General features: G+C 42.2%; 1 protein-coding gene across 6 annotated transcripts in view; it reads left to right on the plus strand.

Annotated features, from left to right (window-relative positions):
- The window catches only part of mbnl2 (muscleblind-like splicing regulator 2), a 218,378-nt gene extending 197,272 nt beyond the window's left edge, over nucleotides 1–21,106 (plus strand). For 5 of the 6 annotated variants that reach the window (XM_070891754.1, XM_070891753.1, XM_070891752.1 and 2 more), the window contains 5 exons: nucleotides 13,428–13,481; nucleotides 14,170–14,320; nucleotides 17,367–17,405; nucleotides 18,486–18,580; nucleotides 20,996–21,106. In XM_070891754.1, the coding sequence (XP_070747855.1) occupies nucleotides 13,428–13,481; nucleotides 14,170–14,320; nucleotides 17,367–17,405; nucleotides 18,486–18,580; nucleotides 20,996–21,043 (387 nt within the window). In that variant the 3' untranslated portion in view covers nucleotides 21,044–21,106. The remainder of the gene's footprint in view (nucleotides 1–13,427; nucleotides 13,482–14,169; nucleotides 14,321–17,366; nucleotides 17,406–18,485; nucleotides 18,581–20,995) is intronic. The other variant, XM_070891757.1, reaches the window with a different exon arrangement.
- Nucleotides 21,107–22,969: the final 1,863 nt, after the last annotated feature.

Consider the following 22,969-nt stretch of genomic DNA (forward strand, 5'->3'; position numbering starts at 1 on the left):
TCAAATCACATCCCTGCCCGCTCCCCATAACCCCTTAACCCCATATCGTTTAAGAAACTGTCTTTCTGTCTTAAATTTATTCAATACCCCAGCATATCCACAGTTCTCTGAGGCAGCGAATTCCATTGATTTACAACCCAGAGAAGAAATTTCTCCTCATCTCAGTTTTAAATGGGTGGCCCTTTATTCTAAGATCATGCCCTCTGGTTCTAGTCTCCCCCATCAGTGGAAACATCCTCTCTGCATCCACCTTGTCAAGCCCCCTCATAATCTTATACGTTTCGATAAGATCACCTCACATTCTTCTGAATTCCAATGAGCAGAGGTCCAACCTACTCAATCTTTCCTCATAAGTCAACCCCCTCATCTCCGGAATCAACCTAGTGAACCTTCTCTGAACCTTCTCTGAACCTCCAAAGCAAGTATATCCTTTTGTAAATATGGAAACCAAAACTGCACGCCGTATTCCAGGTGTGGCCTCACCAATATCCTGTATAGCTGTAGCAAGACTTCCCTGCTTTTATGCTCCATCGCCTTTGCAATAAAGGCCAAGATACCATTGGCCTTCCTGATCACTTGCTGTACCTGCATACAATCCTTTTGTGTTTCATGCACAAGTACCCCCAGGTCCCGCTGTACTGCGGCACTTTGCAATCTTTCTCTATTTAAATAATAACTTGCTCTTTGATTTTTTTTCTGTCAAAGTGCGTGACCTCACACTTGCAACATTATACTCCATCTGCCAAATTTTTGTCCACTCACCTGTCTCTGTCCTTTTGCAGATTTTTTGTGTCCTCCTCACACATTGCTTTTCCTCCCATCTTTGTATCGTCAACAAACTTGGCTACGTTACACTCAGTCCCCTCTTCCAAGTCATTAATATAGATTGTAAATAGTTGGGGTCCCAACACCGATCCCTGCGGCACCCCACTAGTTACTGGTTGCCAACCAGAGACTAAACCATTTATCCCCACTCTCTGTTTTCTGTTGGGTAGCCAATCCTCTATCCATGCTTATATATTGCCCCCAACACCGTGAACTTTTATCTTGTGCAGTAACCTTTTATGTGGCACCTTGTCAAATGCCTTCTGGAAGTCCAAATACACCACTGGTTCCCTTTTATCCACCCTGTTCGTTACATCCTCAAAAAAACTCCATCAAATTTGTCAAACATGACTTCCCCTTCATAAATCCATGCTGACTCTGCCTGACTGAATTTTGCTTTTCCAAATGTCCTGCTCCTGCTTCTTTAATAATGGACTCCAACATTTTCCCAACCACAGATGTTAGTTTCCTGCTTTTTGTCTGCCTCCTTTTTTAAATAGGGGCGTTACATTTGTAGTTTTCCAATCTGTTCAGACCTCCCCAGAATCCTGGGAATTTTGATAAATTACAACCAATGCATCCACAGTCCCTGCCGCTACTTCTCTTAAGACCCTAAGATGCAAGACATCTGGTCCAGGGGATTTATCTGCCTTTAGTCCCATTATCTTTCTGAATACCACCTCCTTAGTGATTGTGATTGTGTTAAGTTCTCCCCCCACCCCCGCTATAGCCCCTTGACTATCCAATGTTGGAATATTGTTAATGCCCTCTACCGTAAAGACTGATACAAAATATTTGTTCATCTCCATGTTCCCCATTACTAATTTCCCCGTCTCGTCCTCTTAAGTGCTCAGGACATCTTGTTAGTTGTTTATCCAGTTTCATGTGATGTTGCACATATTCGGAGTGTATTTCCAGCATTTGTTCAATGCTGGTTTAAACTATATTTCTACTTAAGTTCATGTCCTGGGTATTTAAGTCTTGTTATCATTAGGTCAATTTGGAAATTGTGCCCAGTCTTAAGCCAAATAAAGCTGGTAGATAAAAAGCAGATAAATCCCCTCGTTCCCAGTTGGGACGATAATTTTTTTTTCACAATTCTACATTTTGAACCTTTTCAAATATGTGAATTCAATTTTCTTGCATGGAAAATTACATTGCCATTCGGTTTAGTTTTCATTCAGCCATTTTTTGATGGGTTGTTTCTTAAGACTCATCTGAAGCTTTTATCTACCAGCTTTATTTGGCTTAAGAAATTGCCCCATTTTTTCCCCACTGCTACACAAGTCAAAGCTGGAACGTTTTTACACGATGCTCATTGAGGCCCCCCCCGCCACAAAGTTTTTGTGCCACTTGCGTAGAGCAGTTTAGACAATCTTATATGAAAATCTGCCAGATGGAACCATCATCACATATTTACTAAATATTTTCTAGATTTAACTGACATATGATGCTTTTGGCAGAGGAGTCCTATCAGCTGGCATTATGGCTTTTGTGCAGGTGTCTTTCTTCCACTTATACTACTTGCCATGTTCCTACAGTGCACGTAGAGGATGTGAAATGAAGAAGGCAGATTACCCACCTATTAATGTCGTCCTCATTCTTTGATCAGAATCCTGCACACACCACCAGTCCCTGTAGGGCTATGATCTTGAGGCAGGAGTGGGTGGGTGGGCTGTTCACGATTTGCAGTTACTTAGTTTAGGTTTAGCTTGAGCTGATAAAAGGGCTGGCACAATTACTCAAATTCTGGAGTTACAGCATAGGTGGGAGTCCAATACCTCTTGAGGTAGCGCGCCTCGACAACATCATGAAGACATTCCATGGTGCATACTCACTCAGCATGTAGTTTCCTAGAACCCATCAAGCTAGTTTCTACTCCTACAGAATGTGGGGATGAAGTGAAGACTCCACCAGATGGATAATCTGTCTTTTCACAAACTATTCACCAGGGCTCAATCAAAACACTTGTAACAAAGCAGGTTTCAACAGTGAATTGAAAACTTTGTTCCAGAAAATTTATGGCATACCAGTTGTAATGAAGGTGAATAATAGTTAATAAATTAAATATATATATTTTATGTTACAAAAGGATTGGCATCCAGCATCAGCAGTAGGATTATTGTTCACCAGTAATTTCCACTGAATTGATTGTGGTGGTGGACACAACCTAAAGTGAAGTGGTGGCATCTGTGTTGGAAATAGCCCACTTTCATGGGTTCCCCAGCTGACTAAGCCGTTTAAGGCAGAGTAGATGAAGCACATGGACCAAGGCATGTACTAGTTTTAAGTTTCTGCTTAGGTTCCGAGTTAGTTGATCCAGCCTTGTGGCAACAGGCTCCATGCAGTTAGCCTGGATGCTCGTGGTAGAGGAGGGGGAGATCGCCAACATTCTTGCTGCTGATCACTGTCTAGTGGTGGTGGTCAGCTTGTGTGTATGTTGAATGAGGGCAGGAATGGGTTTGGCTGTGCTATCTATGCATGACTAACCTGCCAGCTCTCACGTGAAGAACTATTATTCAGGCAAGATGTCAGATGGCCACCATGCTTGTGGAACAGGATTCCAAGGAGTCAACAGCTTCGAGAGGGGAAAAGGGAAGAAAGTTGGTGGAAAAAGCAAGAGGAAAAATTAAATAGAAGTCACCCAGTTGCATACCATATGCTTTACACTGGTAATAGTTTGGTTCAAATTAATCTCGATGGCTCCCTGGAGGTCAACACCCTAATGGATCGAATGATCCAAGCCAGATAAGCAGTGGGACACTTTCCGATGCTCTGCACTGTTAAGCTGCACCATATTAGCTAGTTAAACTAGGTCCCTACATCTTGGCTCTTGAATAAATGGGATGCGTCCCTAAGGAGAAAGTGTGCACACTATATTAGGCAGACAGAAACCCTACAAGCGATTTGTAGGTGATGGGTGTCTGCATGTCAGAGAGCTGGCTACCAACCCCCGCCCTCTTTCCCCCTCCCCCTCCCCCCCGCCCCCCAGAAAAAACAGTACCTTGCACTTTCCTTTTCTGTTTTAAAGAAAATAAAGACTTGCATTTTTAAAGCGCCTTTCACGACCACCAGACGTCCCAAACCACATTACAGCCACTGAAGTACTTTTTGAACTATAGTCACTGTTGTAATGTAGGAAACACGGCAGCCTATTTGCAAACAGCAAGCTCCCACAAACAGCAATGTGATCATGACCAGATAATCTGTTTTAGTGATGTTGATGCAGGGATAAATATTGACTAGGACACCGGGGATAACTCCCCTGCTCTTCTTCGAAATAATGCCATGGGGTCTTTTACGTCCACCTGAGAGAGCAGACAGGGTCTTGGTTTACCGTCTCCTCCAGTCGATGGCACCTCTGACAGTGCAGTACTCGCTCAGCACTGTCTCACTTAATTCTGCAACACTTTTTTGGGCATTTAGCTACTGAAAATGAATTATAAACTGGCAGAGGAGTGGGGCATAGTAGTCTTATTGAGAATATTTATGGGAATTGTGGTCCTCTACTAAGGAGGCATTTAGAGAACAGAAAGTTGTGAACTTCTTCAAACATAATTGGAATTTGGAAGTTGTGCCAGAGAACTGGAAGGTTGCCAATGTAACACCTCAGTGCAAAAAGAGAAAGAGTTAAACCGAGTAACTATGGACCATTCAACCTATCATTGGTAATGGGTAAGTTCCCAGGGACCATAATACAGAATAAAACTTGTTAACTAAGGCCATCCAGCATAGATTTGTAAAAGTGAGTTATGTCTCACAAATGTAATGGAGTTCTTTCCGGAAATAACAAAGTGTATTGATAAAGGAAATACAATGCATGTTGTGGTGGATTTTCAAAAGGTGTTTGATAAAGTGCCACATAGGAAGCTTGATGCTCAAATATCTTCAGAAGGGCAATTTCAGGTTTCTTCCCTGCTTGAAATGTAGCTCAGTAATTCTTTCAGCTCTATCGGGAAAGAGGTAGGCGATATTCTAGCTATTCTTAATTTGCAATCCTTGATCTCGAAGATCCATCATCTAGTTTGAGTTAGACACGAGGGGTAATTTTTTGCTTTAGGCATGGGCGGAAAACTTGCGGTTGTAGGTCGGGCCACCCGTTATACATCTCGTTAGTTTTCTGCCATCGAGCAAGCAGTTAATTGCGCTTAGACAGCTGTGTGGCTTCATTCCCTGACCTGATATCATCTCCTATCTGGAGCAGGTCAGTGTGTCCCTTCCAGACCTGAAATACAATTGGCAGTACCCGGCTTACAGGAGCTTTGTTTCCGAGGCAGGTGATGTGACCAAAGAGTGTCTGGTGGTGACGATTAATGATACACTCAAGTCCGGTTCTCGTCATTGCATCTGCTGCAGACAAAGCCAAAATATCCAATTTCCAGCAGTCATAGGAACCGGAGTAAGCCATCCAGCCCTTCGAGTCTGTTCTGCTAACACCGCATATGAAATGCTTCCAGTAGGCAGCTTCAAGTTTCAGATCCATACAAAAGTATTGGAAGGACACAGTTCTGATATACCTGTGCTTTGATGAGGATTTTCACCCACTTTTGATACCAGTCCCTGTCCTTCATTGCTGAAGCTGCTAACCCAATTCTCCTCATTATGTTAGGGACGACCTGATAGAGGTTTTTAAAGTTATGAATGGGTTTGATAGGGTAGATGTGGAAAAGATGTTTCAGCTTGTGGGGAATCCAAAACTAGGGGTCATAAATATAAGATAGTCACTAATCAATGCAATGAGGAATTTAGGAGAAACTTCTTTACACAGAGTGGTTAGAATGTGGAACTTACTAGTTGAGGCGAATAGCATAGATGCATTTAAGGGGGAGCTAGAGAAGTACATGAGGGATAAAGGAATGGAAGGATATGCTGATAGGGTTAAATGAAATAGGCTAGGTGGGGGCGGGGGAAAGGGGGAGGCTCATGTGGAGCATAAACACCAGCATAGACCAATTGGGCTGAATGGCCTGTTCCTGTGCTATGTTGAGGATAAGGTCTTCCACTGTCTCCACATTCTGTCCATCAACATGAATATCCTGTATCCCAGTGTTTGTGCTGACACTCTGGACGCTTGTCTTGCCCCAAGAAACCTGTAGCCCAAAGATGGCTGCTTCGTGCTGAAAGCTCTCCAACACATCTCTTGAGTTTGCTCACCTGCTGAGCGAGAAGCGCAACATTAATCGCCAGAAAAAAGGTCTGACCGATGGTAATGCCGTTATTTGCAGAGTTGTGGTCGAGCATGCAGTTCATTGCACGACAACAGGGTTGGAGGCCGGACGCATCCAGATCTGGTGTGGAGCCTCTCAGACTTGATACCCATGTCCAAAGTGTAGATTACCCCAAAGCCGTCCTGAGGGGTTACTGAGCTTGGGTGACCCATTCAACAGAATATCCTCCCCAGGGTTACTGAACCAAGGTGGCTAAATTGAGTTAAGATACGGATCAGCCATGATGGAACAAGCTCGAGGGACTGAATGGCCTCCTCCTGTTGCTATGTTCCTGGTGGGAAATTAGGTATCCAAGCTAAGCTTCTTGGGGTCAGTTCATGTCTGACCTGCTTGAACTCATTTTTACTGATGATGACCTTCCTTACTTAGAAAACTCTTGGTTGTCTTGTCTCCACGTGTAGAGTAAGGTTGTTGCCTTAAATGTAAGTTGGAATTTCAAAAAGATACAGCTGCCTGAAATCTACCTGCTATACATGCTGCTTTTCTAAAGGCAGAGTATCATTTTGTTGTTTACACAGCAAAAATATTGACAGCACCAAGGCTATTCACCTGTCTAGGAATATGTTTGATATTGTTAAGCAGTGTATAACTAAGGGGTCGATTATGGGGCCTTATTTACAGTTTACTTGCCTGATGCTCACCAGTCGAGGCTCATTCCACTTTTTCTTTGCAACTACTTGGGTTAATAGGATGAAAGATTTTCTCTAAAAGACAGCTACATGAAATAATTGGCATGACAAATAGTACTTTGTTGATCTGAAAATGATGAGCATTTTGACATGATTGCCTTAAAATGTATCTATTAGCATTACTGTACTGATTTGGTGTCATTTGTGTGTACCCTGAATTGAGTAAATGAAGAAGAAACTAGTACACTGGAATCCGAAAAGGCTGTTGGAAAGGAAATGGATTCCAGGTGGCTAATTTCTCCCTACAAAAAAAAATAGGAAAGAAGTGATTTGGGAGTTAATGTGAAACTTACTTTATCTGTCATATCAATTTTCATTATTTCACTGCCAATGCTTCCAGAAATAAGCTATCTTGATTTCAGCAGAGTTGCTTTGTTGGAATCTGGGTAGCCTTAAATTGTGCATCTCCCTTCAGTTGCACCACACCATAATAAAAAGCGCAGTACACTGTATTGCATCAAAGTATGTTTACAACATGAAATTAAATTCGAGTGCATTTTTTGCTGTGACTGTTAATCACTGATGACATAGCATGCCCTCAATTGTGAACATTAAAATAACTCAGCTTTTATAAGCTGCATTTTTGTGAACAGCACGGGTGAGGTTTGTAGGTACTGGGGACAGAATGTTTCTTTACTTTTAGCATCTGTGTCAGAACCAAATGCAGGTTAAGGCTTCCTGCCCCAACAATCCTTTAACAACTTCTGTAAGCATCAAATTTGTTTTTCACATTGATATGTCCTTACTATACAGTATAAATGTACACGAGGCCCATACTTGAGAGAAGGTCACTCTGTGATCAGTTACCTTTATTACCAAGACCTCAAGTGATGAAGGTGGGTGGAGCTTCCCCTTTTGTACCTGAAAGTCCAGGTTAAGAGTGTCTCCAACAAGTTCACCCCCTTGTGGTCAATGCTCTCAAGGTGTACAACTTAGGTCAGCTTATACATGGGTTACAATGATAGTTGAATACATGACATCACCTTCCCTTCCCCCCCCCCCCCCCAAACGTCTTATTGGGATCACAGGTTAAGTGTCTCTGGTGGTTTACGCTCCCTTGTAGAGCGCCTGAGTTGGGGCTCCGGTTGTTGGGCGCTGGCCTGAGTGTCTGCTGTTTGCGGTGCCTCAGGCCTGTCTGGACTGCCCACAGTGACTGGGCTCTCCTCGACTTGGTTCCGGTGTTCGGTCACCTGTGGTTGAGTAAACTCTGCGCCGTATTCTTCCTCTGCTTCTTCTATGGGGTTACTGAGCCTCCTTTTAGTTTGATCCACATGTTTGCGGCAGATTTGTCCATTGGTAAGTTTAACTACCAAAACCCTATTTCCCTCTTTGGCAATCACAGTGCCTGCAAGCCATTTGGGCCCTGCAGCGTAGTTAAGGACAAAAACAGGGTCATTGACATCAATACATCGCTCCCTCGCATTCCTGACATAGTAGTCACATTGTGACTGATGCCTGCTCTCAACAATTTCTTTCATAGTAGGGTGTATAAGGGATAACCTGGTTTTGAGCGTCCTTTTCATTCGCAGCTCTGCGGGTGGAACCCCTGTGAGCGAGTGTGGTCGGGATCTATTGGCCAACAGGAGGCGTGATAAGCGGCTTTGTAGGGAACCCCCTTGGATTCTGAGCATCCCCTGTTTGATTATCTGCACTGCACGTTCCGCCTGGCCGTTTGAGGCCGGCTTGAACGGTGCCGTTCTGACATGGTTGATTCCATTGCCTGCCATAAAGTCCTGGAATTCAGTGCTTGTGAAGCACGGGCCATTGTCGCTGACCAAGACATCCGGTAGACCATGGGTGGCGAACATTGCCCGTAGACTTTCTACTGTGGCAGAGGATGTGCTTGAATTTAAAATGGTACACTCAATCCATTTGGAGTAGGCGTCTACTACAACCAAAAACATTTTTCCCGTGAAAGGACCTGCGTAGTCCACATGGATGCGTGACCATGGCTTGGCGGGCCAGGACCAGGGGCTAACGGGGCTTCCCTGGGTGCGTTGCCCAGCTGAGCACACATGTTGCACCTGCGAACACAAAGTTCCAGGTCTGCATCTATCCCTGGCCACCAAACGTGTGACCTGGCAATTGCCTTCATCATGACAATGCCCGGGTGCTCATTGTGAAGTCCTCTGAAAAACACCTCTCTCCCCTTCTGGGACATGACTACTCGGTTTCCCCACAGTAGGCAATCGGCCTGAATCGAGAGTTCATCCTTGCACCTATGAAACGATTTAAATTCCTCAGCCCCATACGTGGTTGCCCAGTCCCCATTCAGGAGACATTTCTTAACTAAAGACAGTAGCGGGTCTTTATTTGTTCAGACTTTAATCTGACGGGCTGTCACAGGTGAGCCTTCGCTTTCGAAAGCTTCAACAGCCATGACCATCTCAGCATCATGCTCAGTTGCCCCCTCAGTGGTGGCTAGTGGGAGCCTGCTGAGTGCATCGGCGCAGTTTTCAGTGCCCGGTCTGTGCCGAATTGTGTAGTCATAGGCGGCTAACGTGAGTGCCCACATGGCCTTGTTGTCGGCCAAAAGGGACGTTAGGGGTTTGTGATCTGTCTCCAGCTCAAATTTCCTGCCAAACAGGTACTGATGCATTTTTTTTACTGCATATACACATGCTAGCGCTTCCTTTTCTACCATCCCATAGTCCCTTTCTGCCTGGGACAGACTTCTGGAGGAATGTTACTGGCTGTAACTGACCATTGGCATTCACATGCTGCAACACACACCCGACTCCATAGAACGACACATCGCACGTTAAAACAAGTTTCTTACACGGGTCATATAACGTTAACAGTTTGTTGGAGCATAACAAATTGCTTGCTCCATCAAAAGCCCTTTCCTGGCTGTCCCCCCAGACCCAATCGTGACCTTTGTGTAGGAGCACGTGTAGCAACTCTAACAGCGTGCTCAATTTGGGAAGAAAGTTACCAAAATAGTTCAGGAGCCCCAGGAACAAATGCAGCTCTGTCGTGTTACGGGGTCTGGATGCTCTCTGGATCACTTCCGTTTTTGATGCAGTCGGTCTGATCCCGTCTGTTGCTACCCTCCTCCCCAGGAATTCTACCTCGAGCTAAGAAGACGCACTTCGCCTTTTTCAGTCGCAGCCCTACCCAGTCCAGTCTGCGTAGCACCTCCTCCAGGTTGTGGAGGTGTTCTTCAGTATCGCGACCCGTGATGAGGATGTCGTCTTGAAAAACCACTGTCCTTGGAATCGACTTGAGGAGGCTTTCCATATTTCGCTGAAAGATCGCGGCGGCCGAACGAATCCCAAACGGACATCTGTTATACTCAAACAACCCCTTGTGTGCTGTGATGGTGGTCAGCTTCTTCGACTCACTCGCCAGCTCCTGGGTCATGTAAGCTGAGGTCCGGTCCAATTTTGAAAAAAAGTTTGCCACCGGATAGCATCGCAAAGAAGTCCTCCGCTCTCGGTAGCAGGTACTGGTCTTGGAGTGACACCCGATTGATGGCCTTGTAATCGCCACATATCCTGAACCACCCATCCGCCTTGAGCACCGGCACGATCGGGCTCGCCCAGTCACTGAATTCGACTGGCGAGATGATGCCTTCCCTCAGCAGACGGTCCAATTTGCATTCTATCTTTTCCCGTATCACGTACGGCACCGCTCTGGCCTTGTGGTGTACTGGCCTGGCGTCCAAGTTGATGTGAATCGCTACCTTGGCCCCCATGAAAGTGCCGATGCCAGGTTGAAATAATGAGTCAAATTTGTCCAGGACCTGTGAGCATGATACTCGCTCCACAGAAGAAATTGCATTGACATCGCCCCATTTCCAGTTCATGACAGCAAGCCAACTTCTCCTCAGTAGTGCGGGACCGTCCCCCGGGACAATCCAGAGTGGCAACCTGTTTTCCGAATCTTTGTGGATCACGACTACCGAGGCGCTGCCTAGCACCGGAATGATCTCCTTTGTATATGTCCGTAGCTGTGCGTCAATCGGCAATAATTTTGGCCTTGGACACCCACAAACTTTCGAACTGTTTGATACTCATCAGGGACTGGCTGGCCCCCGTGTCTAGCTCCATTAATACTGCGATGCCATTGAGGAGCACTTTCTTCATTATCGGTGGCGTCCTGATATATGAACCGTATATGTGCTCCACATGAACTCGCTGAACTTCGGCTTCCAGTGATTTCCCCCAGTATTCATTTGGCCTCGTAGGGCTTACATCGGACCGGTCCTCCTCATACATCAACCTGGCTGCAGGCTTCATGCACATACGCGCCAAGTGACCGCTGACATTGCAGTTTCTGCAGGTATATTGCTGATATCTGCAAGCTCTGGCTGGGTGTTTGCCTTCACACTTCCAGCATGAGCTGGAGGCCCCGTTGTTGGAAACAAAAGGTCCATTACCAGTCGATCATCTCTGACTGTCTCTGTAACTGTTCTTAAACGCATCATTAACAGGTGTTGATGGCCCCATTACTGGCTGTATTGTCCATTGCGATAGCATGAATCGCCGTTCAGCTAGCCATTGTCTCTGTTGAATTCCCCCTTTGGGTTCGATTACATGCTGGGGCATGTCCGATTGCCCTTGTCTGCCTAGAGAACTGTGTGCCGCGTTAACAGTGTTGACTCCCTGGTTTGCTGCATTTGAGCCAAGATTTTTGTCATACATCATTCTGGTCTCTTCCTCCCCTGAGATAAATGTCTGGGCTATCAGTCGCTGCTTCCAAGGTCAAGTCTTTGGTCTCAATCAGTTTCCTGAAAACCCCAGCGTGCCCGATGCCCTCAATTTAAAAAAAAGTCTCGCAGCATCTCCGCTCTGCATGCATCTGGGAACTTACATAGGCTCGCCAGTTGCCGGAGATCTGCCACGAAGTCTGGAACGCTTTGCCCTTCTCGCCGCCGGTGCATGTAAAACCGGTGTCTCGCCATGTGCATGCTGCTCGCCGGTTTAAGGTGTTCCCCGATCAGCTTACTGAGCTCTTCGAACGTCTTGACCACTGGCTTCTCTGGCGCTAGAAGGTCCTTCATCAGGGAGTGCGTTCTGGATCCACAAACCGTCAGGAGATGAGCCCTGCGTTTGTCGGCCGAATCCTGTCCCAACCATTCCTTAGTGACAAAACTTTGCTGTAGTCTCTTAATAAAGTTGTCCCAATCATCACCAACACAGTACCTCTCCTGTGCTGCTTGTGGCCATGCTCGCGTGGTTTAAATCCCAGTTTCTCGTCGCCAATGATATGTCCTTACTATACAGTATAAATGCACACGAGGCCCATACTTGAGAGAAGGTCAGTCTGTGATCAGTTACCTTTATTACCAAGACCTCAAGTGATGAAGGTGGGTGGAGCTTCCCCTTTTATACCTGAAAGTCCAGGTTAGGAGTGTCTCCCACAAGTTCACTCCCTTGTAGTCAATGTTCTCAAGGTGTACAACTTAGGTCAGCTTATACATGCGTTACAATGATAGTTGAATACATGGCACACATTAGCGGGCTTAACTGGCCCAAATTAAAACTTACCAATTTACTAGTAAATTTTGGGCAGTCTTTTCTTTGTTACTGTGGACTCACGCCCTCGAGATTAGGTTGATAATTTTGCTTCGAACTCTTGCAGCTGACGAGAGGGTAATGCTTTTATAACCATCAGTATAGGGTGGATTTAAGGTCATGCCATCGACTCAACAGGACCATGTTAGAACCTGCAGTGCTGCTCAGCCCCTCGGGTTGGCAACTCCGGTTGGACTGTATTCTGGGAGGTTTCATCACATGACCTCTAACCGCATTTCTCCCTCCCCCCCCCCCCCCCCCCCCACTTCTGGCATTGGTCTCCTGACATGTCAATCCTCGTGCCAGTCAGCCAATAATGGCAGCTACAAACCCACAATTCTCTGTGCTCCAAAAACCTTTGCAAGGCTTTACAGAAGTACACATGAGCTGCAGTCACATTACATTATGGATGCATTGCAGCCCTGCTGTTGAGAGTCTGGCCAAAGCAAAACAGGAGAAGAAATTGCCTCTTGTGCTTTTTCTCATAGGAATGTCTGGGAGATTAATTTTCATTATGGATTACTCCAGGACAATCCAGGAGGGTTGGTAACTGGAACCCTATGGGTACCTCACCAGCAATATTTTTTTTACCCAAAAAGGAAAGCAATAATATGGTAGTTACTTTAATGGAATGTATAATGAATGTAGATAACTTCTAAGAACCAAGAACACAGTTTGGTTCTATTGGGGGGGTTCTTGATGTTTTACTGCCTCCTGTAGGTACATCTAATTGAGCAATGCAGAATCTAGCCATCTTTGTGTAGTTCCATATTTCATAAGAGCCTGAAAGATGCAATAAATTAATTATAATTATATATGATTATTGCACACATATTTTGCACATGTTGATATTAGTAATAGTTAAAAGATATTTGTGTTTTGCTCCCTATTATGCTTTTAACAAAGGTACAGTAAATGCTTATTTTGCTGTACAATACTAATTCGGTATTTGTAACTGCAGCCTTTGACAACTCATTTTATGCATGCTATGTGTTATATATGTTGTATACTGCATTCAGGGTTTTGTTTTTTTGTTTTTTCTCCTCACCTACCTGCAATGTACTGCTGTTCCCATGATGCACTTCTGCTTGCTGTTTACCTGTATGTTAATACGCTTGAACCCCATTGGTCCATTGCCATCATATGCTCGCTGCCTGCTATTTAAGACTCAGTCGGCTGCCAAATCTGTGAAACGACCCCTCGAGGCAACCTTTGACCTGGTACTTTGACCTTTCACCTTCTTGCTTTGCATGCACTAGCTGTAGTAAAATAGTATGATAACTTAATAGATTTATTTTTAATTTTATTATAAACATGCCTCTAATTAGATGTTTGTTGGAAGGATAGAATGTTCACACTAAGTGTACTGGTCATTAAAAATTCACACTGTATTAAATGTAAAGTTATTTTTCTGAATATCAGATGTTTGCTTTTTGCATTCCAGGTGTAGCAACAAATAGCCTTCACTGCACACTATTGAGTTTACATATAGTTTAAATTCATGATAGTTAGTTCGATGTGTTTTGATAGCATTGTAATGTGCGGACCTTGTACCGATCTGCATTAATTAAATTGTTTGTTAATTGCATACCCAAATTCTAATATAGTGAAAGTATTTTCATTATTGTATGTTTTTTGGTTAAAGGCAAGTTCAGGCTTTAAAATAATGCAGATTTATTAGATGTGTAATTAATACTGCCAAATATCAGAGCATAACATTTGCTGCATTGTTTTGCTTTGTTTAAAAAGCTACACTTGTACCTTTTACAGAAAGCCTGTCTTCAGACAAAAGCGTTTTTGTGCTACTTTGACTAATATACTTTGAGTGCATGACAGGAATTTCATACTGTGTTCACTCTTATTTTCTATTATTTATTATACCTGTCTTACTAAATCCCTCATTCACAGGCCTTCCCACCTGGTGTTCTTCACCACTTACCAAAGAGACCAGCCCTTGAGAAAAGCAATGGCACCAGCACAATCTTTAATCCTAGTGTTTTGCACTACCAACAGGCTCTAGCCAATGCACATATGCAGCAGCCAACATTTTTTCCAACAGGTACGTCCTTTTCCCCCTTGCTGTGAGAGTATTGTAAAATTGCACTGTTGACTTGATCAAATAAAATATGTAGCCATTACTGCACGAGTTATATGTTCAAAAATATATTTGTGCTTATTACACCTTACCTTTGCCTGTTCTTGCTAGCATTTGCAACAGCATGTTACATGAAGTAAAATGGCTTTAAAATACTGTGCTTAATTTATTCTAAGACAAGATGCAACAGATAACGCCTTTGATGTTGCACAGTGAAACCTGGCTTTTCTTTTAAATATTTCCTTTGAACCTGGTTCAAATTATACAAATCATTTATTTGTTTGGAATTACATTAAGTGACAGGGTATGATTCTATACAAATGAGGGCCAAAGTTAGTCGTCTGCCCATTTCTCAGCGGTATCCGCTGGTATGTCATTTCATACCGCCAGGTATCGCTGGGGTGGAGTGTGCGCGATTTTCATCAGTTTTTTCTCGGCGGCATGCCGAACGGAGTGCAGCCACCGGTGTGCGGGCGGTGAGTCCTTTTCACTCAGGAATTTTCGGGTCCCGAGTTATGCACATGCTGCTGCGAAGCTCTGCCCACCGAGAGACACTGACCAGAATCGACAGAGACTGCCGGCCTGAGAGCACTGTGCAGGTATTTGGGTGGGTGGGAGGCGGGGTGGAGGAGGAGATCGCTGTGCGGGGAGAAGAAACTGGGGGGTGATGGATAAAAAAAAATTCACAGGTGACGATGCATACTGCCAACTGAAGATCGACTTAAAACCATCTTTTCCAGAGCAGTCTGCAGGTTTGGCGGTATATCGGTGGTGAGTCATCAATTTGACAATTTTAGGCAGTTTGTCGGCGGTGTGCAGGGCGGACAGTATGCATACCGCCCGGCGGTATGTCGCTGATGAATTTTCCACCGGGCGGTATGTTGGTATTTTTCGATCAATTTTGCGATTTTGGGTGGTATGTGACAGTATGTCCACCAATTTTGGGCCCATTGTCTTTAGAGACAGCTTCACTACTTTTCATCAGAATTCAAAAAAATTACTGACAGGCTTGCCTGATGCTGTTTTAAAAACACATAATTTTAAGGAGAACAGTGCATCCAACGAATAAAATCCCTGTGTATTTAATTTAAACGATTGCACCATGTTAATCAGTAACACCTAACATAAAAAGGACTATTTAGTAGTAAATGTTGAGATGTTATGTTTCGGCATCTTTCTTGGTGTTTATTTCTGTGCATGTTGATGTGCAGCTTTTAAGCTTATTTCCTTTTTGTTGGTAGTAACTGGTTACCACCAATGGTAAACCTCCCTAACTACTGCTCCTGCCATTAAACACCTATTCAAATGTATTCTGGCTAGGCTTTATTTGAAAAGAAAGCAGTTGTAGATATAAAGCCAGCTTTCAGTTTATGCTGATATTTAAAAACAGAAAGATTAAGAGGTTAGTCAGTGGTTTTTCTCATCCTGATTGCCTTTTAGAATCGTGCAGCACAGAAGGAGACCATTCAGCACCTCGCTACTCCTCTGCTCTTTTCCCATTTCTAGTCCCTCTAAGAGTAATCAATTAGCACACCACTGCCAAATTCTCAGTTATTGCCAGCGATAACTTCTTATTGAAAAAGGAAAAGCCAGGGCAATAAATTTAAGTATTTCTCATGAACCTGCATGCCACAGAAGCAAAAACTGAGTTAAAGGGAGTTTTATCCTAAAATAAAACAGGTGGGTTGGGGTTGTGTGTGATGGTGTTAAAAATCTGAATCCCGACTGGAACCCATCTCCAACCTGTCCACTTCCGGTTTTAATGGAGGCGGGATGATGGGGCGGACAGAGATTTCCCATGCAAATCAGGTCCTGCTGTTAAATTCGGCAGGGCCTGTTCTTCCAGATTTCCTGACCCCTTTGGAGCTTCCCGCCGCCCCCCCACTCCCAACCCACCTTCCTCATGAAAACGCAGCACAAAGTGTCGGTGTCACAAGTGAAACTCTGCAGTTAATGTCTGAACATTCTTTTGCTAACAATTACTATTCTTACCCAGAAGACACACAATCTTGTCAACAATGTACAGTTACTTGACACTGGGCCATCAACGTTATTTAATTAATGCAGTAAGCCTCAAATACCCAGCTGAAATTTTTAAAAATTGTATATTATGTGCAGTGCTTGACTCACTTAAATGTTAATGGGATATAATCTTTATTTTTTTTTAAAGTGCTTGGCAAATCCTTTTTGTTTATTTGCAATGATCAAATGGCAATCAGTACTTCGTTGACATGGAATTAGATGCATGGACCATTTTGCTATCAACCGCAGTGCTGCAAATTTGCTAAATATGATTCATTCAGAATTCTAATTATAGCTGGTATATGCTATTTTTTAAAACTGAATCAAATTATTCTTCAAATAAATTGAAAGCAAAGTTGCTGATAATCAAAATTATACTTAAAAAATTTTGAAATGTTATTTATGTAAACAATTGCTAACTAGCAGAGTCCAAATTTAATGACATTTAGAATTATGAATCTGTTTCTTCATTCTTCAATAAAATTCAGTGTTATCACAAATTAAAAATAAGGCCTTTAATATTTCAAAAGATATTATTGTTTTGCTCCTTTACTCTTCCATGTTCGAGGATAATTTGCATTCGAGCATGGTCGGAATGAAATCACCACCTAACGTCTGTAAACTGATTTCTGTTTTTCAAATTAGTCTCATTTTTGTTTCCAGGGCATTAAGACTCAAACTAGCCCAACATTCCACCTCTACCTTTATTATGCATCATCATATGTTCTGCACCAATAGTGTAATGGGCATCAGTGTTCTGTACATCCACTGCTTTACCACAAGAACTTTTTTTTTTAATGAGGTACAAGTAGAAAGAGAACATTTGGAGTTTTGAACTGGGCCTGGCAGTGTTATAACTAACTGAGATGTGGAAGTTTTTTTGTATTTGTTCTTCAAGATCTTGGCTTTGTGATCTAACACTAACCATGCATTTGTTAATACTTTTTTTTCCCAAATTCACCTTTCTAAATGTTCTGCATGATGGCAGGTTCGGTGTTTTGCATGACTCCACCAGCTACAACTGTTGGTAGGTTTTATCTTTTGTTTCCTAACCTTGAATGTAATGAGAAGCTCTTGCAGTCTTTTAACACTTTAATTTGCTATGAAATATAGAATTTAATCATTGAACTATTTCTTAGATACAGTTAAACTAAATCTGAGAAAGTTAATTTTAATGTAGAACATAATAGAATTTTGTTTAACTGTTTCACACCTCATTTATGAACTAAGATTTTAATCACCTTGTGCATTTTGATTCACCTGTAAGAGTTAGGATAAGGTAATAAATTATTATTTTGAGTAACTAAATCACTGTAACAAATCACTGCATGAATTTCCTGATTGTTTTGAATAACTTGAATTTATTATGATTGACCTTTTTGGAACAAAGACTGGCTGAGAAAATTACTTTTTCCTCCATTCAGCCCAGACGGTTTTATAATCCACACCAAGCTGTTTCTATAGTCTGTGAGAAGATAGTTGGAAATGAAAAGCGTATTGTAAAACTAGTGTGAAATCTGATTTTCCGCAGTAAAACTCTTCTATGTGTAAATACCTCTTTAAGCAACTTAGTTTTGCTTGATAACATTGAATCTATTTTAAATAAGATAGAGAATCAAGTCTTAATATATTATGTATTAGAGTCTCCCAGAGAATCTTAGGGAGGTACATTCTTGAAAACGAATACCATACATTAAAAAATATTCTAATACAGGTGGTATTGAGTATATTCGACCAATATTTTGTCATGAGATTTTTAACTCCAGAACATTTAAGAAAGACCATAAGTGAGAGGGGAGGAGAGGTAAAGAATATTTTTGGTCACTTTTTCCCATGCCCTTACCTTCCTATTGTGTGTTCTCTGGGAAACCCTGATTATGTTGGCATTGGTCCTTTTAATTGTGATTGTAATAAGCTTTTCCCTTTCTCTTTTTTTAATTTTCTCCCATGCTTCCTTGCTTTGCATTATGATTGCATGTCACCCGCTGGTGTAACCTCCTCCTCCCTCCACGATGGCTTTCTGCTATGCCCAAAAATCCAACACATGTCATGGTTGCCATGTGCCGCAACCTTCTGTTCATTGCTTCCATGGTTCCCTTCCTGAAAGTACCCCTGATGCACAGTGCTACGCCCGCCACTGTCTCTGCAGCAACAACACCTGCCACAAGCGTTCCCTTCGCCGCAGCAGCTACAGCCAATCAGGTTTGCTCCTTTTACAGCTTTCTTTCATAAACCCCCCCCCCCCCACCCCACAACTCTAAATGAGTGCTCGTCAAACAACTCTCTCTAAAATTTTGCTGAACTTGTAAATTACCCGATTGCTGAAGAAACAGCAAATTGAACAGTTGCAGAAAGCACTTGTTTAGAGTTGTCATTTATCCCAGACAACAGTATGTTTTTGTGTGTTCTGTGCTGCATTATTTTTTATTAATTTCAACCTCGCTGTACTAATCACATTTTTTGTTTAAAGTTCATTAAAACTAAGTTGTACTGTTGCACCATGCAGCAAAACATAATTTATTAAGTAAATATTTTGGTGTGAACATAAAAATTAGAAAATATTTCAATACTTCCAGACAAGTTCCTTTATTCCTGAGCACACCATCTATATTTGGAGAAGATGTGTTTTTTTTTTAAGTACTGTGTTCTTAATGTTCAGTATAGCTTTTCACTATTTTTGTAACTAAACTAAATGGCATGATGAGTCAATAATGTTTTATATTGATAGATGTATGTGTACGGACAAAAATTTAGATCCCTTTCAATGCAAGAAATTGGTTATTATTCAGCAAAAGCAGGAGTAGAGCTTACCTGCTGAGCATGAAGGACATTTTGTAAGTTGCAATGCTTACCTGTTCCTTGAGTCCATTGCCTCCGTTGGATGAGTTTTTGTCAATTCTTAAATAGGTTTCTGTATGGAATGCATAAGTGTAATATGTGGACACTTCTCCGAGGGGAGAGGTGGAAGACTACTATCTCCAAACCGGTTGGATATTTACAGAGCTCCTGTTAGCCGCCAGCACAAGTTCCACCACGCAGTTAGCTAGACTTTCCTTGCTGGTGAAGAAAGGAAAGCTGTGGCTGACTTCCAGGGTCTATTGGTACTCCTTGCAACACAACTTCTCCCAGGTCTTTCAATGGTCTCAGAAACCAAATTTAGCCTTTTTCTGCAGCCTTAACATGTTACATAATATGCACAAAAATGATAAAATAAGGATAAATTAATGACCATCTCAATAATATGACTAAAGTTTGGAATTAAATGCTTTTCTTTAACTTTAGTCTTATTGAAGACAATAATGAACCATTATAAAACAGCATTTTCTGAGTTTTATGTGCTTTCTTCTCCTACCCTCAAAACACATTAGATTCCCTGCAAGTACTTGTACTTCAATTCTTGTATTAACCTGAGCTTTGAATTGAATCGGTAACGAGACTAAATAGGGCTAGGTACTGCCAACTGTTAATCTGCATCAATAGGTCCAAAAAAGGCAAAATACCTCGTTTGAACAACACCTAACTGTCTTGCAGAATGTTGTCTTCACCTTCAAAATGGTAATTTCTTAAGCTTAGAATGAAAGATGAGTAAAGTATTATTAATTCTAAACAGTGGCTCATATGCTTTTGCAGGTGTTTGATTCCTTAATGTTCACAGGAAGAAAAAACTAAATCTTGAATAAGGAATTGTGTATCTTTCCAACTTTCATAAAACAGCTGCAAAGAAAGCTGGAAAATGTTCTAATGCTGAATCTGAGACAGTAGAAATGGTACATGGTATCAAAACATTTATCGTTTTCTCTTAATAAACCACATTGTAACTTTTTTAATATTTCATTTTTCTGCAGAACTATTCTTGTCATCAAAGGTTACCTGCAAAATAGATTTATTTTAATTGTCCAATTGAGCAAAGCCGCTTGTGACAACATTCAGCGCTCCATGTAGAGTTTCAAAGTTGAATTCTTGAGGCATGTACAGTAGTTTTCAAAGCTACATTAATTCCACTGGCCCAGCCATGAGGGGGCATCTCCCCTTTCAACCCAGAACTCCCTTTTAGACCTCATCGAATAGAATCATAGAAATTTACGGCACAGGAGGAGGCCATTCGACCCATTGTATCTCTGCTGACAAAGAGCTATCCAGCCTTATCCCACTTTCCAGCTCTTGGTCCGTAGCCTTGCAGGTTACGGCACATCAAGTGCATATCCAAGTACTTTTTAAATGTGATGAGGGTTTCTGCCTCTACCACCCTTTCAGGCAGAGAGTTCCAGACTCCTAACACCCTCTGGGTGAAATAAAGTTCTCCTCTACTCCCCTCTAATCCTTCTACCAATTACTTTAAATCTATGACCCCTGGTTATTGACCTCATCTTTCCAGTCCACTTCTGATTTCCCCTGGCCTCAGTTTTGGTCTCCCTGTTGGGTTCCACTTTGATGCAGGCTGAGCTTCGAAGCTTTTCTATCTTTGTGGGTGAAGATTTGATCTTGGTTTTATTAAACCAACGTTGATTGAATGCCAGTGACACTGTTTGATTTTCATTTTTTTTAGTGCTGTCTTTTTGTATTGCAATTATTTCAATGATTTCATTTTGTTTCTATTATTTTTTTTTGTTTTGAAAGTCTACACGAAGAACCAAGTCCCATGGTGCAGAGCAGCACCAAGGTTGAAGAGAGTAGAAGAGAGAACTAGTGATTAGGTAACACAGCTTGAAAATTATAAAAGCCTGGAAATTATAGGAAGGAGGCAAGACTGAGGGAGGTAAGGAGTTCAATAGTTTTGAGGTCTTATGAAATAATGAGTTAAATTAGTACACTGTGCAGTGAATCATGATTTCAACCCAGCGAGACCTTATAAAGGGTGAAGAGCAGGCAGGACAATGTACTTGCAGTGTAAGAGGGAACAGATGAGGAAGAGTCACTGCAGCAATGGCCATGGTAGCATTGCTAAAAGAGAGAAGTATAAGAATGATTGTGATGGGAGGCGGGAGGGTGAATCGATCTCCTGTTCGGTGATCTTTTTTGTCCAGAATTGCAAGAGAGATGTGGGAACAGTGGTGAAGTCGTGGATGGACTTCGTCTTTTTAGAGAGTTGTTGAGAAAATATAAAAGTAGAAACCAAGCTTCTTGGGGAGTTACCCATAACAATGGAAATTTGATTATTGGGTTGGGGGGGGGGTTAAAATCAAGTCCATTGTTAATTCCATTTGAGGTCAGAGGAGATGATGAAGCCAAGAATGTCAATAGGTTATGGAAGATCTTCAGTGTGGAGATAGTTGTTGGTTCGACTTGAGACTAAAGAAATGGTATCCTGCAATACTTTTATCTTCTTTGAGTTTTATTTTTTACCCTTTCTATCCATTTATTTATTTTGACTAACCCATTTTGTCGGACTTTGGCTACCTCTTCAGATATTACTGCTTCTACCCCCCACAGTTTGATATTGTGTCTAAATCCAAGCTTCTGAATGCAGGTTATTAATATAAGCTCCAAACATACAGGTCCCAATACTGATCCCTCCAGCACTCTAATAGGTACCTCTCTTCATTCTCAGTTTGACATTACTTCCTGCCCCATTGGCCGCTGCTTCCAAATTTCTTATCGATTCCTAGATTTGCCCTTGAATTCTTGTTTCTTTATGCCTAAGTAGTAGTCTTTCATGTGGAACTTTATCAAAGAATGTTTTAGAAATCTTGGTTCAGTGTTGGTTCTCGTTAAACATTAAAAGTAGAGAAGCCACTATCCAAAATGTGTAAAATGAAAGAGTTATATGATGCTGCTGTGTTGTAACGAGATTAGGTCTTGGCAACGTTGCTTGTGTCCTTTCAGCGTTGCTTAGCAGTGCTACCTACTGACCACCTTTTGTAGCCTACATATCCTTAGATGCATTTACTAGAGACCAAGCAGGTGGTAATTGATTCTTCATTATTGACATTTTTACCCTTCGTTTTATTTTAACCCCAAGGTTTCAAACAAAATGTATTGCTGATGCTAGAATGCATTAGTGCAGTGATGTGCTGCTCACTATAGTGATGAGCTGCAATTTCTCTCCCATGGTGATCTACAGGCAAAATAATCTTAATAAAGGGCTCAGATTGCAATTGCTGAAGTGAAGCTCAGAAATTTCTTGACCTATGAATGCTTAAGGTTTTCTTGCATGCAAATATCCCTATAGTAACATATTTACCACAGAGATCAAGCACAGCTGTGGGAAGTTTTTCTATTTCCAACAATTACATAGTATTTACAGCACACAAACAGGCCATTTGGCCCAATTGGTCCCATACCTGTATTTATGTCCCACATGAGCCTTTTCCACCCTACTACAGGAGTAAGGGTTCTAAATTGGGGAAAGGACAATTGTACCAGACTGAGGTGATTTAGAAAAAGTGGACTGGAAACAGTTACTTGAAGGTAAATCAGTGCCAGAGCAGTGGGAGGCATTCAAGAGGGAGGTACATGGAGTTCAGGGTTAACATGTTCCCATAAAGAAAAAGGGTAGAACTGCCAAATTTAGAAGCCCCTGGATGATGAGGTGATAAGGCAAAAAAGGGAAGCCTATATCAGATATCATGAGCTCAATACTGCAGAAAGCCG

The sequence above is a fragment of the Pristiophorus japonicus genome, chromosome 10, assembly GCF_044704955.1.
Source record: "Pristiophorus japonicus isolate sPriJap1 chromosome 10, sPriJap1.hap1, whole genome shotgun sequence".
NCBI lineage: Eukaryota > Metazoa > Chordata > Chondrichthyes > Pristiophoridae > Pristiophorus > Pristiophorus japonicus.